Source organism: Bombus terrestris, chromosome 5, assembly GCF_910591885.1.
Source record: "Bombus terrestris chromosome 5, iyBomTerr1.2, whole genome shotgun sequence".
NCBI classification, from domain to species: Eukaryota; Metazoa; Arthropoda; class Insecta; order Hymenoptera; family Apidae; genus Bombus; species Bombus terrestris.
The window spans coordinates 6272993-6287981 of record NC_063273.1 but is presented as its reverse complement, the minus strand read 5'-3'; the positions used below and the strand labels follow the sequence as shown (position 1 = coordinate 6287981).

General features: G+C 38.9%; 5 protein-coding genes across 14 annotated transcripts in view; 3 read left to right on the top strand and 2 right to left on the bottom strand.

Moving 5' to 3' along the window:
• The window catches only part of LOC100647259, a 164546-nt gene extending 160362 nt beyond the window's left edge, over positions 1-4184 (top strand). For all 4 annotated transcript variants that reach the window (XM_048405938.1, XM_048405939.1, XM_048405940.1 and 1 more), the window contains exons 11-12: positions 583-792; positions 1683-4184. In XM_048405938.1, the coding sequence (XP_048261895.1) occupies positions 583-792; positions 1683-2321 (849 nt within the window). In that variant the 3' untranslated portion in view covers positions 2322-4184. The remainder of the gene's footprint in view (positions 1-582; positions 793-1682) is intronic.
• Positions 4185-4326: 142 nt separating this feature from the next.
• Positions 4327-8704, bottom strand: LOC100644128 (zinc transporter 7). Of its 5 annotated transcripts, XM_020863271.2 has the most exons (4): positions 8608-8704; positions 8322-8541; positions 7470-7644; positions 4327-7051 (listed from the first exon to the last, which is right to left on the bottom strand). In XM_020863271.2, the coding sequence occupies exon 4, from the start codon at positions 7009-7011 to the stop codon at positions 5959-5961; it is 1053 nt and encodes a 350-aa protein (XP_020718930.1). In that variant the 5' UTR covers positions 7012-7051; positions 7470-7644; positions 8322-8541; positions 8608-8704; the 3' UTR covers positions 4327-5958. The 5 variants fall into 5 exon arrangements, with proteins under 5 accessions (XP_020718930.1, XP_048261907.1, XP_012164046.1 ...); XM_048405950.1 differs by lacking the exon at positions 7470-7644; XM_012308656.3 differs by lacking the exons at positions 8322-8541; positions 8608-8704 and adding an exon at positions 7969-8255.
• Positions 8705-8791: 87 nt separating this feature from the next.
• Positions 8792-10129, top strand: LOC100647377 (40S ribosomal protein S25). The gene is made up of 3 exons (XM_012308661.3): positions 8792-8936; positions 9525-9617; positions 9810-10129. Exons 1-3 carry the CDS (start codon positions 8934-8936, stop codon positions 10071-10073), a joined length of 360 nt encoding a protein of 119 aa, XP_012164051.1. The 5' UTR covers positions 8792-8933; the 3' UTR covers positions 10074-10129.
• A 149-nt stretch (positions 10130-10278) lies between these two features.
• Positions 10279-12417, top strand: LOC100644637 (testis-specific serine/threonine-protein kinase 1). Of its 2 annotated transcripts, XM_020863269.2 has the most exons (5): positions 10279-10589; positions 10667-10779; positions 11037-11210; positions 11271-11936; positions 12019-12417. In XM_020863269.2, exons 2-5 carry the CDS (start codon positions 10696-10698, stop codon positions 12190-12192), a joined length of 1098 nt encoding a protein of 365 aa, XP_020718928.1. In that variant the 5' UTR covers positions 10279-10589; positions 10667-10695; the 3' UTR covers positions 12193-12417. The 2 variants fall into 2 exon arrangements, with proteins under 2 accessions (XP_020718928.1, XP_020718929.1); XM_020863270.2 differs by lacking the exon at positions 11037-11210 and having other exon boundaries at positions 10279-10779.
• Positions 12412-14989, bottom strand: part of LOC100644399 (unc-112-related protein) — a 37005-nt gene continuing 34427 nt past the window's right edge. For both annotated transcript variants that reach the window (XM_012308662.3, XM_048405942.1), the window contains exons 5-8: positions 14170-14598; positions 13807-14019; positions 13507-13743; positions 12412-13424 (exon numbers count right to left, since the gene is read on the bottom strand). In XM_012308662.3, coding sequence (XP_012164052.1) covers positions 13224-13424; positions 13507-13743; positions 13807-14019; positions 14170-14598 — 1080 coding nt within the window. In that variant the 3' untranslated portion in view covers positions 12412-13223. The remainder of the gene's footprint in view (positions 13425-13506; positions 13744-13806; positions 14020-14169; positions 14599-14989) is intronic.

Here is a 14989-nt window from a genome sequence, read left to right as displayed (position 1 = left end):
CAAACGAGTGGTAACACGGCGAAGAGCAACGCGACGCGATCGCAAACCCGATTTGAAGATTAGTCGTAGCTTGTTAACTTTCGTATTATCGTCGGAGCTTCATCTTGCACCGCGCAACGAACCCGTGCGATCCTGTAATCTCGGAAGCCATCGTGTCTGCACACGTCGCTTTGTTCTCATTGCCGAGGTTACGTAATACCGCAAGCGATTTCGGCGTCGCGACGCTCTTAGACAAACCACTTTCTCGTTTAACGTTGTTCAGCAGCCTACGTTAATAATGGAAACCGCTGTCTATCAGTGGATCAAAGAGTCTTGGGGGGAATCGCGAGCGAATTTCCCACATTCCATTGATATTACCCCTTTGTCTTACGATGTCGTGTCACATACGTCGTTTGGAATTATAGATGCGATTCGGCAAAGATAGATTGTAATCGTAGCAAAGCCTAGTTTCGACTCTGGCTTTAGCCTCGATTCTTCGGATTGAACAATCTGAATAGAACATCCAAATAGAAATTCAATTTTTTGTTTAAACTGTCGAATCGAAGGATATGGAAAAAATGAGAGATACGATCGATGTTGCAGGAATCCGACAGCCTAGCAGTTTTTTCTGAGCTGCTCAGATATACGAGCGTCCGCGAGCTAAGTCTTTGCAACGCCCGACTACATCTGGCTGTCCACGAGGGTCCTTTGGCGAGATTAGGACGTCGAGACGACGCCGGGGCCGAACTCCTGAGAGCCGCGCCGCCTCCTGCCTGCCCCGCGATTGTATTCCTCAGGCTGGCCGGTTTTCAAGTAAGTAATCCTCTTTTCCAGGCCACCATCCCGCAGGGTAATGAAAAGGATCCAGCTCGGACTTCTGACTTCTCCGCGAGTTTCGCAACTACGAATTAGATCATCGGCCGTCTTTTAACGAGTCGACGAAACTGGTTCCCCGATGGTTAGACGTTCGAAATGAGAGATGGTTCTCTCTTCTCGAGGAATCTTCTCTTTCGAGTGGCTTCTCTCTCTTTGTGCCATAAATAGAGAGGTTAATTGGACCGTATCGAAATGCAGACTACGATATCTCATTGTAAAGATGACCTGAAAGCAACTGCCGTTGCTCTCGGTTATTCTCAAAGTGCTTGGAGGGACTCCGGTGTTAATACTCGTATCGCGTGTACCAGAACAAGAGGGTAACGACGCGTTACGTTCAACTGAGAATTCTAACCGACGTATCGAGTTGCCAGAGGATTCGACGCGAAACGTCACATTCGAGACGCTCGTGTCCAGTGGAACCAGCCAATTCGTAATTCGAGGCCGACGATGATTCGTTTGTGGTTTGGCCAGCGGTCGTCCCAACCGCGGTACATTATTCGTCCTGCTCCGGGAACTGGTCTCGGCTATTCTGTTACGTCGTAAAGCCAACTACGACGATCGATGTTGCGTTCTTCGATTCGTTACGTAAATCTTGGAAAAGTAGACACGCGGAAGACAACGTTTCCTCGAGGCGGCTCCTCCAAATTTGTCTTTCCTTTTTTCACCCTACGATGAGAATCACCGACTGATCAGAATTCGTGCAACGACCCTCGAAATTCCCATTCATCTTCGTTATTCGACAGCCCCGGTCTTCTCTTGTAACCGAAGAAGAGAGGAACGAGAATTGTCGTGAACAAAACGGTGCACAGCATTATTTCTGATTCCAGGTGACAGTGAACGATCGTCTGGCGCTACGAGGGCCTCTTCTATTGCCATTCCTCGCAGGCTTCACCGCTCTCAGCGAGCTAGACCTCTCGTTGGACAAATCCACTATAGGAGGCAGCAGCGGATCTCTGCTCTTCATCGACGACAAGATCCTGCAGCAATTCTTCGCCTGCCTCTCCTCTCACTTTAGAAACCTACAGTCCTTGAGGATCAATTTCTGGCGAGTTACCTTGGAGGACAGCGAGAAGACGATGAGACAGATCGCGAAATACCTGAAACTGTGCAACCTGAGCTTCCTAAAGGCGAATGGATTGATCGTGACCGACAGCGCGAAGAAGGTGCAGATGGAGCACGTGTTCGTGCAGACGATCCTGACTCATCTTCAATACTTGACTTGGCTGTGCCTGGACGGAGTGGATTTGACCGAGACCCAGGCTTCCAGTATCGGGAAATGCGTAAGAGATCGGTTCCCAGGAACTTCGTTGGAGATCAGCGCCAAAGACGTGCACGTAAAGTCCGTGAAGGCCTTGGTTGCCGCGATAGAAGAAGGAGGAAGGGCGGAAGTCGTGTACACCGGTGGATCAAACTGTAGATTGAAGATCACGAAGGTGCAGAAGAGCAGCAAGAGCAAGAAAAAGTGAAGAATTGTCGGAACACCCTTGGTTATCAACGATACGGAAGCTTCTTAATTGTCTGGCCACGGAAGATCGTGGCCATAGAAAAATAACGATTGGAATTTGATTGTAGATGAACGAAGTATAGAAAATGGAAACGTACGAAGTAGAAACGAGAGATATTGATTGCGCGTGATTCTTGAGTATCCATGAGCGATCCGGTGAAACGGATATCGAAAAAATTGAGAGGCTAAGAGGATGTCTAGGATGAGAATATAAGCGCGTAGTTTTAGGAAGATACGAGATCGACGATGTTACCCATAAGAGGCATGTAGAGTAAAAAGACTACTCATACAACGGAGGAAATAAATGGAGAGCGAGGGAAGAATGAAATGAAGCCGACACTTTGTGGATTTTCGTCTTACTGTGATTTCCTTTTCTGCGCATCATCACTTTCCTAACGGTATAGATCATAGATCATAGCATTGTTCGCTCGAATGTTATTCTAGATACTCCGTTAAACGCAGAAAAATGTCGAGATCGTAGAGATAGGATCTTTGTTTTAAAAGAGATAGAGTGTATTCTTTTGAGGGAGGGAGAGAGAGAGAGAGAGAGAAAGAGAGAGTAAGGAAATGGAAAAGGGTGGAAAAACGAAACGAGATAAAAATTTATCGCGAGACCAACACGTATACACACACGGATACGTACTATCGAGAGAATATTTAAAAACAAATAATAAAAAAAGATATAAAAAAGAGGCTGTTGCAACTAGATACGTTCGTTGTTGTTAGATGGACTGTAAAATATGATTCAGAGTAATATATTATTATTATTATTGCCATTATTACGATTACTATTATTATTCCTACGATTATTAGTATATTCTGATCACGATTATTAAATGTTACGATCGATTGAATTGCAATCGACGATCCAAGTGTGAAATGGCTTTACCGGATGGCGCGTTGTTGGAGACTTGAAGAAATTTTATAAATTATATTCTATAGTAGCGGGTAGAAAGAAAATACGTATCCAGTGAGAAAGAGGCGTCCACGGATTTCGAATTATGCGATTACACGCTAAATAGAAAACGATGGCTATTATATTGTATAAAAATAAGGAAACGAAGAACAAGAAAGAATACAACAAAAAAATATATATCTCTGCGAGTAAAAACACACAACTGCCAAATCATAACGTAGAGTTTAATTCGCGATTATCGGTATTATATCACGAGTTCGTTATTTTTTAGGATAAGCGCGATACGACGATTTTTATCCACCGATCGCCGAACTAGAACGCAAGGTGTGATTTTCTGCCATCTCTTTGCCAATACCGAGCAGAAACAAGAACACGATACTGCCATATACCTTCGACGAAATAATAATAACAATAATAATAAAAAGCAAGAGAAAAAAAACCGAGTTTAACGTGAAACAGATCAACGAGTAAGTTCGATCGGATTCAGTTCAGCTTTACATGAAAAGCAGTTCCACGGTGTTCGCTCGATTTTTCGTACCGTTAGCGAGGAAACCGAAGTTTTTGATTCCCTTTTATCGCCCATTTTAGATAGCCAGGTATAGCCTCGCAGGGACGACAGTTCCATACAGTTTTTCATTTTTGATAGTTTGCTATGTACATAAAACACCGCACGAGACACGAAAGCATCCTTATCGAAGGTACGATCTGTTAAATTTTGCGAGACCGTTTTAAGGAATAAGCTAATTCAAACGGCGGCAGACTGAAGCTGACACCATACGCGCGCACGTTGTCCAATGCATTCAAGATCGTTTTATCGTGTGGAATCAGCTTCAGCGATTTTATTATAAATATTTATGTATTTATATGTGTATACATATCCTTCAAATAAATGTAATATGTGTTTGAAAATTTCTTAGAAATGTTATTCCCTATATAGAAGTCTCTTGTTGATGGGTATTATGGGTCTAACGACTGCAATTATGTTAAATTAAAACGTTCTCTACAAAAAGGTTGTACTAGTAAAAGGACCGTAAACGAAACAGATCAGAGATTATTATAAGTATTTTTCTTTATTATTTACACTTTGCCCATGTCGAAGATATTCTCTTCTAAATTTTTCGTTTATACAATTATATTAATAAAACGTAACAACGTTGGCTTTCATTTCAGAAATTACATAGTTCGCCGTGGTAATTTCATCGAATAGCGCTGCAAATAATGCGTTCGTTTCAGTATACATTAAGATGATACAGAAACTCGATAGAAAAATTCCTCTCTACGTTCATACTAATTATTCTTATTAATTTCTATGAGGTTCCATTCCATTTTATCAATATCTATATTTTGGCTTACATCATCACAATCTCAAGTATACAAATAATATACCTTGACTACAATGGAATATTCTGGTCATGTTTAAAATTTATGCTTACAAATCTGTCGTTAATTCTAATTTGATAATCACTTTTCCAAAGATGTATTACAACATTAATGAAAATAAATGGGTAACGCTTTTCGTGAATGCGAAATATGGTTGGTACATGAGACTTTCTAAATGAAGATGCTTCATTTCGTTTCAATTATATGCGATTAAATGAAATGTACGAAGAAAATTTCATTTTCAACGTTTAAGAAACTTCCTATTGCTATAGGTATTTTGATATTATTCGCAATTTGTCTATCGGATATTTATAGAAATGATGTTTCATCAATATAAATGTACTGACTATGCGCGTTAACCATTCGTAAATATTTAACACGAATGGGATGAATCTACTTAACGCGGATAATATGTCGAAAATATGACAAATTATAAGGAAAACACAACTTCGTTTAAACGTAAGAATATCGATTTATATTACATTTTGTAATGTTATATCTATATAAGATATATTTCACACTTTCTGTATAGTAGTGACTAGCTGTCTGTAGCTGTCTGTATATTGTTATGGCCACCGTAATTATGTGCGAATATGATCTCTTTTTTGTCCTTCATTTTGCGCACAATTGACCATGATGTTTAAACTTTACCGTGAATAGTAATTGTATATAAATCAATGCAAAGACGAAGTAGAAACATTTTTATAGGTACGGCTTAAATTAGCCCTGCAAAGGTAAAAAGATGTAATTTAATGCAGCTTTGATCTTCCAAAATGCATTTAAATGCATTCTAATATAAAAACTTCGGTAGATAATACAAAACATGACGTGCTATTTTTGATCGATAGATAGTACAGAGTTAAAGTTCTTGTAAACAAAGATAAGTTGCAACTTGATGGAAAAGTATATATCGTTAGCATTTATGGATGAACGAATATCTATATTTACAACAGAATTATAAAGAAATGAAATCAATGATTTTCGTTCGTGATGGATGCAAGTAATCGAATGCGCTAATTTTATAAAATTGGGGTATCCTTAAGAGTAATATCGATATCCTGAGTGGCGAATTTTTATTATTCTTTCTTTTTCTTTTCTTTTGACTTTAACAAATTTTTTAAATAATCTGTAATCCAAGATGATATTCACTGTTGCTTAAAACAAGATATCTGCATAATTTTAAAATGGCAAGAATATTTTGCATGAGTGCAATGTTTCTTGCTTGCTTTTGACAAACTCCACAAATAGATACAGTCTTGGAGCACTTGTAAGAACACTTTATGACATGCATGCTTTTCATAGATCACATAGGTGCATAATCTAACTGAATAGTTAGATGCCTTACTCCAGCTGCTTGGAAAATCATTTGTGTGTGTGCTACAACGTATTTAGGCTCTACTGTTCTGGCAACTTCCAATTTCAAGCACCCAACATACACATCTGAGCACAGTGTCCAGAAATGTGGATCTTGCACACTATATACCCCAGCTAATTGAGTCACCTTGTTATAACACTGTGGTAAAATGTGGTCCAATGCAGCTGGTTGCCTTTGCATCAGTATTTCCCACGAATCTTTCATCAGGGAAAGCACACTTAAAACTATCAATACTGAGATCAGCATGGAACAAATTGGATCAGCTATAAACCAGCCAAACAAGCGCATCAGCACTGCTGATATAATTACACCCACAGATCCAAGAGTATCTGCTAAGATATGCAAAAAAACTCCTTTCATAATTTGAGAGTTTGTACCACTGAACGATGGATCGATTTCAATATCATGATGATCGTGACTGTGGCTATGATTCAAGTGAGAATGTGCCTGACTTCCATGAGAATGAGAGTGACTATGTCCCATTCCATGGCTATGTCCATGACCATGACGGAATACATACATTCCTACTAAATTAACTATTAATCCCATAATGGACACAACCAGAAGTCTTTCGTGTTTTATCTCTGGAGGCTCAATGGCTCTTTCCACAGCTTCTGACATAATGAAGAGAGCAATAAAGAACAGAAGCAGTGCATTAACAAATCCTCCCAGAACTTCTGCTCTAACATAGCCATAGGAGTATCGTTCGTTTGCTCTCCACTTTGTAATAACTGATGCAGCCAAGCCAAATAATAAACCAGTACAATCAAAGAACATGTGGAAACTGTCTGATATTAAACCCAAACTGTTTGTCCATATTCCATACATTAATTCAACACAGGCAAAGGATAAATTCAATAAAAGAAATAAAAATAAATTCCTGGTATTTTTATCAGAGAATATTAAACGTTTCCATCCCAGCAGCTTCTCCTTTATCCTGCTGCCAAGATTCTTTGAATCTTTGTGCGAAAGTGGAAGCATTTTCTCTGGTACAAGCTTGTTTGCAGTAATGAAGCTTATCCTAAAAATAAAAAAAATTATTTTTTAATAAAATGAACTTTTGTATTATACTTTTCGAAAAAATGTCTTTTCAAATGAACCTTTTCCTAATTAATTATATTTATATCTTAACAGAAACATTTAAACAAAAAATCTTAAGCTTAACTTTGGTTTTGGGTAACATAAAATTATTGATTTTCTTTTTGACATCTGATAGTTTTCCGCACATAGAATTCAAAAATGTAGATCTTAACTTTAGAAATCCAGTAGTACAATATTTATGTATATATAAAACCAAACATTTTTAGCATATTTTGCAGGTTAGTATGTCACCATTTTATCCATTATTTGATTAGCCCGCACAGATGAACGATAAACTGAACTTCGCCGAATATTATTATTGTATTATTAGTGTAATCGAAATCTAATTCAAGACTCACGATTCAAAATCCCGCCGCAAAATGACTGTCCCCCACGTGCATTTGTATACAGCCAGCGACTCCAATGATTGGACGGATCATGGATAGAAGTAAATATGGCGTCAAAGTAACTTGTACTTAAAATATGATAAAATGCTCAACTTTACATACACGTAACTTTGGGACCGCTAGATTCCTGAAATTAAAACTAACATCTTTTAATTCTAGGCGTCGAAAACTATCATAATATACAAAGAAAGTTAATAATTTTATGTTCTATAAACCGAAATACAATCAAATCTTGCACTTCAACAAAAATATTCACATGATAAAATTAAAAATATGTCGACAATACACGGACCAACGTACAACTGATTAACGATACTCTCGCTTATCTATTCCTCGCATATATTAACGATGTCAGAAATCAACTTCCTAAATGAAACATATTGTTTACGATGAATTGCCACGTTGTCAACATTTCAGCTGTTCCATCCGAGTATAATAAAACTCCATTCACCTGTATAAAACTTGTCAGGAGGCAAACAGTTTATACGATTATAGTTCAAATAATAGCAACTCAACAATTAAACCCACTACTCTTCTCCGTTCATATAATTGATGTGCAAAGTCAAATAAATAAATTCAACCAACAAAAGTTCAGTTAATCAGTCATTAACTAAAATTTCACTTAGACAAATGGAGTTCTATTGTATTTATTTAACGTTAACATACACAGTAACATAATAAAGATGTACGTAACATGTATGTAACGTAACACATACAGAATAAAAACACGATTGACGCTTAGTTTCGAACGGTGAAAGGTATCTTAACCCCACATAAGGTAACGTTAAGAGAAGAAAAGAATACCTTCTTGTATAAAACTAAATACAAATGGACGTTCGTTGTTAGTTAAATGACACCAAAAAGTATTCTTAGCGCGAATACATTTTGTCAGCGGGTCAAAGATATGAAAAACCGGGACTCAAAAACACACGGCGTGGCGCCATACTTCACACGTTATAGCCACTCCTCAGTGGTCGTGGTCGTGGTCAGTGACGACGACAGTGACTGACAGCGACAGCATTGACTAAGGACAGAATAGACCTGACATTCACTTCTTTCTCGTGTTTTGGGAATTATCTGACACTCTTACCATTTTCATACCACACGCGAAGTTATTGATTCTCTATGGTAGTGGTTAGAATCATTGAATAAATACAGAATAGATTTGACATAAATTCGATGTCACTTATAATACATATGATATATCTTATGAATTTATCTTAACAATTTTACAATGAAAAAATTAATTTCAATAAAATGATTAATTTATCTACCCATAATTCAGTTACTTTTTAAATTTTCAAATATTTTTAAAGTAACATTGACTAACGTAGTGAAGTAGGGGGCACTAAATGAGATACGCATTCAAGATGGCAATATATTCATTTCCCTTTTCTTTCCGAATCGATCGCCATCATGGTGAGTACTTATGAGAAAAATCTTATTTCTACTTTAATAGTACTTACGTAAAATAATTTCATCTATGTTTTAAAGATCCCATTTCTGTGTAGTGCAGTGTTATTATTTTGAAAATTAATTGGAAAGTTTTATATGTATAATGTATGAATATACGGATAACCTTTCTGAGCGATTTCATCCACATGGTGTATACAGTGCAAATAAGATATCTCATTCTAAGACGATTTTGTTTACTTAGAATATTGTTTAATTAATTTCAGAGGATCAAAATTAATTTATGTTCATTATACAGAATGTGAACTTGTTTCGATTTCATAAACATGGCAGTTCTAACCTCTTCTCTTGACCCTATGTTTTGTTGACACTTTGAAATATTATCGAAAGGAAAAACAGTATTATAAAGTACATTATTTATTCTATATTTAGAATTAATAATTGCTTTAATAAATCATTATGATGAGAAAACTTATTCTTGATTGCTTTTGTGATAGTATAATGCTGATTTAATGAGCCTGATTAATAACCAACATCGTTTCTTAATACTTATATCTTGCTGAACATTTGACCTAATTTTGTTTCGTATTTTAGCCTCCGAAAAAGGATACTAAGGGGTCTTCAAAGCAGCCACAAAAAACACAAAAGAAGAAGGAAGGTGGATCTGGTGGCAAAGCCAAGAAGAAGGTTTGTATGATAGTCGTTTTAAGTCATGGATTAATTTGTAAAATATGTTGAATGATGTAAACTTATAATCTTGACGAACAGTGGAAGTAAAAAGCTGATTTAATGAGACTGATAATATTTTATAAAGAAATATGTTTAAAAGAATGAATCTAGATAGATAACTAAATCTTTTCTTAATTTTGTCTGTTATAGAAGTGGTCTAAGGGAAAAGTACGTGATAAGTTAAACAATCAGGTTTTGTTTGACAAAGGCACATATGAAAAACTACTCAAGGAAGTGCCGCAATACAAATTGATCACACCCTCCATTGTTAGTGAAAGGTTAAAAATTCGTGGATCACTTGCTAGGAGAGCACTGATTGAATTGCAACAAAAAGGACTTATTAAGCAAGTTGTACAGCATCATGCACAACTAATTTACACACGTACCACTAAAGGTGATGATCCGGCTGCGTAATTTTTTTTTTACGCAATGTATAATAACGTTTAATAAAAATTATCAATAAATCCAAATATTGATTTATTTCACATCAAACATGTATATAACGAAGTTAGGAGCAAAAAATATCTTTGTAAAATATACCACGTGTATAAGAAGCGGCGTGAATATACTTTTAAAGCGAATTTAGGCATGGCGAGATCACTCTCGAGAATCGATCGTTTGTTGTTTTTGAATATTATGGCTGTGTTCGAATGAGACACGGATCTTTTCCTCTGCCCCGTTCCATACCAGGTACAAGCTGGTGTCGACGCTCAAAATTCTAGTGTACACAGCCATTTGAAATGACAGAACGGTTCCCCGACTCGGATTCATCGACGTGATATTCAGCGAGGCGTGCTCCGGCTCCTTGCGGAGCGTGAAGTGCTACATCTCTGGCAACAAAATTGATTGAATCACGTTCAAAGAAGATACGGGTAGGCGCCCCGAAGGGGGAAGTTGGAGAAACTTGTCACGATACAGAATAAAAAGGAAGTAAGTTATCTGTACGAAGAAACGAAAGGAGACGAAAGGTGTGTAACGAAGAAGAAGAACCAGTTATCTGTTATCAGGATCCAAAGTCCAATGAAGATCCACTGGCATGGCCACGCAACTCAGCCCCCGAAATTCGGAGGTGAACGCTCTTGAGCAGCGGGGCTACCTTATTGGCAAAAAAATCGGACAGGTTATTTATCCCTAACCCTCTATTCCCCACCTGTTCGTTAACCTCTTCCAATTCCCCTCTACCTGCTTTTTGCTCTGCAATATTGTGTCGTCTGTTTCTTTTTAAACTCTGTACGTTCCTTCAAACGTTCCCGCGTTCTCATCTCTTTCGTAGGACGAGTATATATTCTTTATACTTTTTATTTTTTGTAACCCGAATTCTTTTTATATTATCGTATAATTATTCCCGGAGGCAAACTGGAATTTTGTAAATGTTAGGGCTCGTATGCGACCGTACACCTGGCGGAATATGTGGACGGAACGAGCTCGAAGAAATTGCGATTAGCTTGTAAGATATTCGACAAAGAAAAAGCACCGCTCGATTTCCTCAACAAGTTCTTTCCTCGTGAACTCGAAATCCTTACAAAGATTGAAAATCCTCATATAATTCAAGTAAGACCAGAATACTAACGGAACAATACGTTATTTAACGGTCGGTAAAAAAAATTACAGGTGCATAGTATATTGCAGCGTGGTCCAAGAGTCTTCATATTCATGCGCTATGCGGACAATGGTGACCTCCTGGATTTTGTAAAAAGAAATGGTGTTGTACCGGAACAACAATCGAAGCTTTGGTTCAGACAAATGGCTTCCGGTCTGCACTACCTCCACGGGAAGAATATCGCCCACCGTGACCTTAAATGTGAGAACATTCTGTTATCCAGGAAGTTCAATGTCAAGCTTGCAGACTTTGGTTTTGCGAGATTCTGCGTTGATCACGAAGGTAGACGCGTTCTCAGCGAGACTTATTGTGGCTCTGCGGCATACGCTGCACCGGAAGTTGTTTCCGGTACCCCCTACAACCCAAAACTGGCCGACGTCTGGTCCCTTGGGATAATCCTATTTATCATGCTAAACGCCTCCATGCCCTTCGACGATTCGAACCTAAAGAAACTTTTGAAGGATCAGATGTCGAGGAACTGGATGTTTCGATCCCGAGTGCGGGAAACGGTATCTGCACTGGCAAAGAGTATCGTGAAACACATTCTGGAACCAGACATTACTTTGAGGCTAACGCTAGAAAGGGTTCTAGGCCATGAATGGGTACGCACGAAAAAAGAGAAACCTGGATCTCTTACTGGTCGATTAGTACATTCAGCACCGCCTATTCACGCGCAGGTGATTCACCTTAAATAAGAAACGAATATAAAATTTCCAACACATTATGCGTCCACGTTTTTTATAATTTACATTGTACCAGACTTGTGGAGGCGGAGGAAATTTAGTTGGAGCAGGGGCTGCAGGGGGTGGCAACGTACCCGTAGTACTAAGAGGATTACCGTCATTCAAGAATACTGAGAATCAAAATCATGGTACCATCGTAAAGGCTACGGACAATGCGGGAAAAGATACACAGTTGTCTGCCATTGAATGAAGAAACATAGGACCGACAAGGATGAACCAGCGTCGTTCGTGCGTCGAACGTCGACGAACACACGAATGTTTATAATACATATTTTTTTACATTGCTGATTATTGTTGATATATACATGGTTTTTAATAACGCATACTTTTAATAAAGAATATCACAGTTTTAATAATGCATAATATCATGAATAGCGATCTATATAAATCGGGAATAAATCTAAGAGGATGATAATAATTAAGTTTATTGTACAACTAGCATCTATTAATATACAAAACTATAATTTTTGATTACACGTTCGGTAACGTGACATAATATAAGTAGGTAATAAGTAACGGTACAAGTAAATATTTAATATATATAGTTTACACTAAAACAACAAATAATTTACACGATTTAATATGTCCTCGCTTCTGTGTCAATCTCGCCCGGCATAGCACCCCCTCATGTTAAAACTACACGTATATTTTGCCTGAGAGAGATTGATCTGGGCGATCGAAAAAATCATAAAGAATATTATCTAGTGAGGTTGAGTTTAGAGGGCAACTCAAATATAGCATGCTTATCCTTGTAAAAATATTAATTCGTTCATGGCCTGGATCATCAGCATCGCGTGTACAGAAGGCGTGGTTTACTCTGGTCGATTTTATGCGTGTTTCATTTGTAAAATATAAAATAACTCGCTATTATGCGCGTGTTGCTTTGCAAACGATTTTTTATCTCGAGGTTGCAATGAATCACCCTTTTTATTTCGTACTTCGAGCGAATGATTAATTCACCAAGAACGAGTCATTTCCTATGTGAAATAAAAGATGCACTCATCGCGAGAGCAGCAATTGTATACAGACGATACAATTTCTCTATTTACAAATACTATAATAAAACGTCTAGATATAGATTTAAGTATTTTTTACAAATGTCCGCCAACATATGGCGTTGTTTCTCAGATCAGATTTTCCATTTTCACGAATAACAAACAATTTAACAATTCGATAAGTGTCGCAGGTTTATCGAATGAAATATTTTTCCTCCTCTGATTTCTAAACCCATCCACCGGTTAGCTTGTGGAACATCTCTTCGTTCAACGTTTGATTCGCCTCTTTCGATCGCATCGACAAGAATATATATCCTCCAATGAATTCGTGAACGACTTTACAGTCTGCAGACTGGCACTCAAAGATAATACTCTCTTCCTCGAATTGAACCATCATATGTTTTACTTCCCAGTTTACGTTCCATGCCTGTGTAAATAAGATGCCGATAGTACAAAGTCCTTTACAGATACCAGGTCCTTAACAGTTATATACAGATAAATCCGCTCACCTTCATCGTATTGTATCTCCAAGTTTTCAAGTGATCGCCACTGTGCAGCTCCATCCGCATCAGCCTATTATTAGCGATCCCCAACAGTTCGTCTTTACTCTTTCCAGCGAATCTAACTACAAACAGAGAGATCCCATACTCGGGAAGAGATTGCCACGCTTTAATGTAGTTCAATTTGGCCTCGATTAGAGGCAGATCTTTCACGTTAGCGTGTGCCTCCAAAATCCTCTGAACCAGCTACGAATATAGAAAAAAGAAATCAATTCCCGAAGAGAACAATTACGGAAACAAGTAACTTACCTTTCCTTTAAACTTCTTCGCGAATCTAGGTGCGACGTAATCTTCGGGTACAATATCAAGAGCGCTGGGATTGATCGCAGGTGCAGGGGCGGGCCTTTGCAATTGTAAGAAAGCCGTGATACTGTTTACCTCGCTTTCGTAAGAGGCATCTGCGAGAGAACGCCCCTTCGCCGCCAATCTGCACGCCGCCATCCATTTCGCATATTGTTGTTCCTGCAACGAGCAACAGACAACTCGGTAATTCCCACGCAGAGACGGTATAGTCGCTAAAGTCACTTGATCTAATGGTTGCTAATTGCAGGTTAATTAAATTTCAAATGCGAACGTCGGCGAGGACGAGGGCGGAGGCTGGGTGGTACTCACATTGTCGCATCTGATCCACATCTCGGTCATGCCCTCGGCACTGGGCACCTCCAACCTGATCCCGTAACGACCTTGCGAGAGATGGACATCGGGCGTGACCTCGCATCCACGCAAATTGATCACGTGGGCAGGCGACTCGGTGCTATTCGTCTCCTCCCGACTCTTGTATAGCCTCAGCTGAAGGTCCCTGCACGTGACCCAGTAGCGCTTAAATGCCTTCAAGGTGAAGCGCTTCGGCTTCAAAAAGCGAAGGTAGTCGCACAACTCGGGCACCTGGGTGATGTCGCTGGGGCCATTACTAATATTACTGCCCTCTAAAGTGACTTGAAGGTCCGTCAAGGCAGCGTCAATGTCGTCCTCGACCGGTGAGGAGGCGCCATTGCTGTCGTAACTCGGCTGCGGTACGCTCGCCTGAAGATTCACTTGCACCTGCGTCACAGAATACAAATGTGTCCAATGTCCACCTCGTTTCTACCTTAGATAGGAGTTTCCTCTTTCTTAATCCGATAACCACGACACGGCATGATAGGAGAAACCGGTAGGCGTGTATCGGATCGACGATGCCAACGTTTTCTCGATTTGTTAATCGGTTTAAGAAAACGAGATTTGCATGGGAGAATAGAACCGAGCGGAGGCGATTTATCGTAAAAGCGGACGAGTGTCTTTAATTGGGCAAACGTCCTGTACGATCGTCGAGCAAACTTTTCTTACTTTCTGCGCTTCTATTTTCAGATGTCCCGATATGCCGATCTTTCCACGATTTTAGAAACGAATCCTCCGCTGCGATGTCTCGTGTCATCGTCAGCTATTTCAGTCTGCC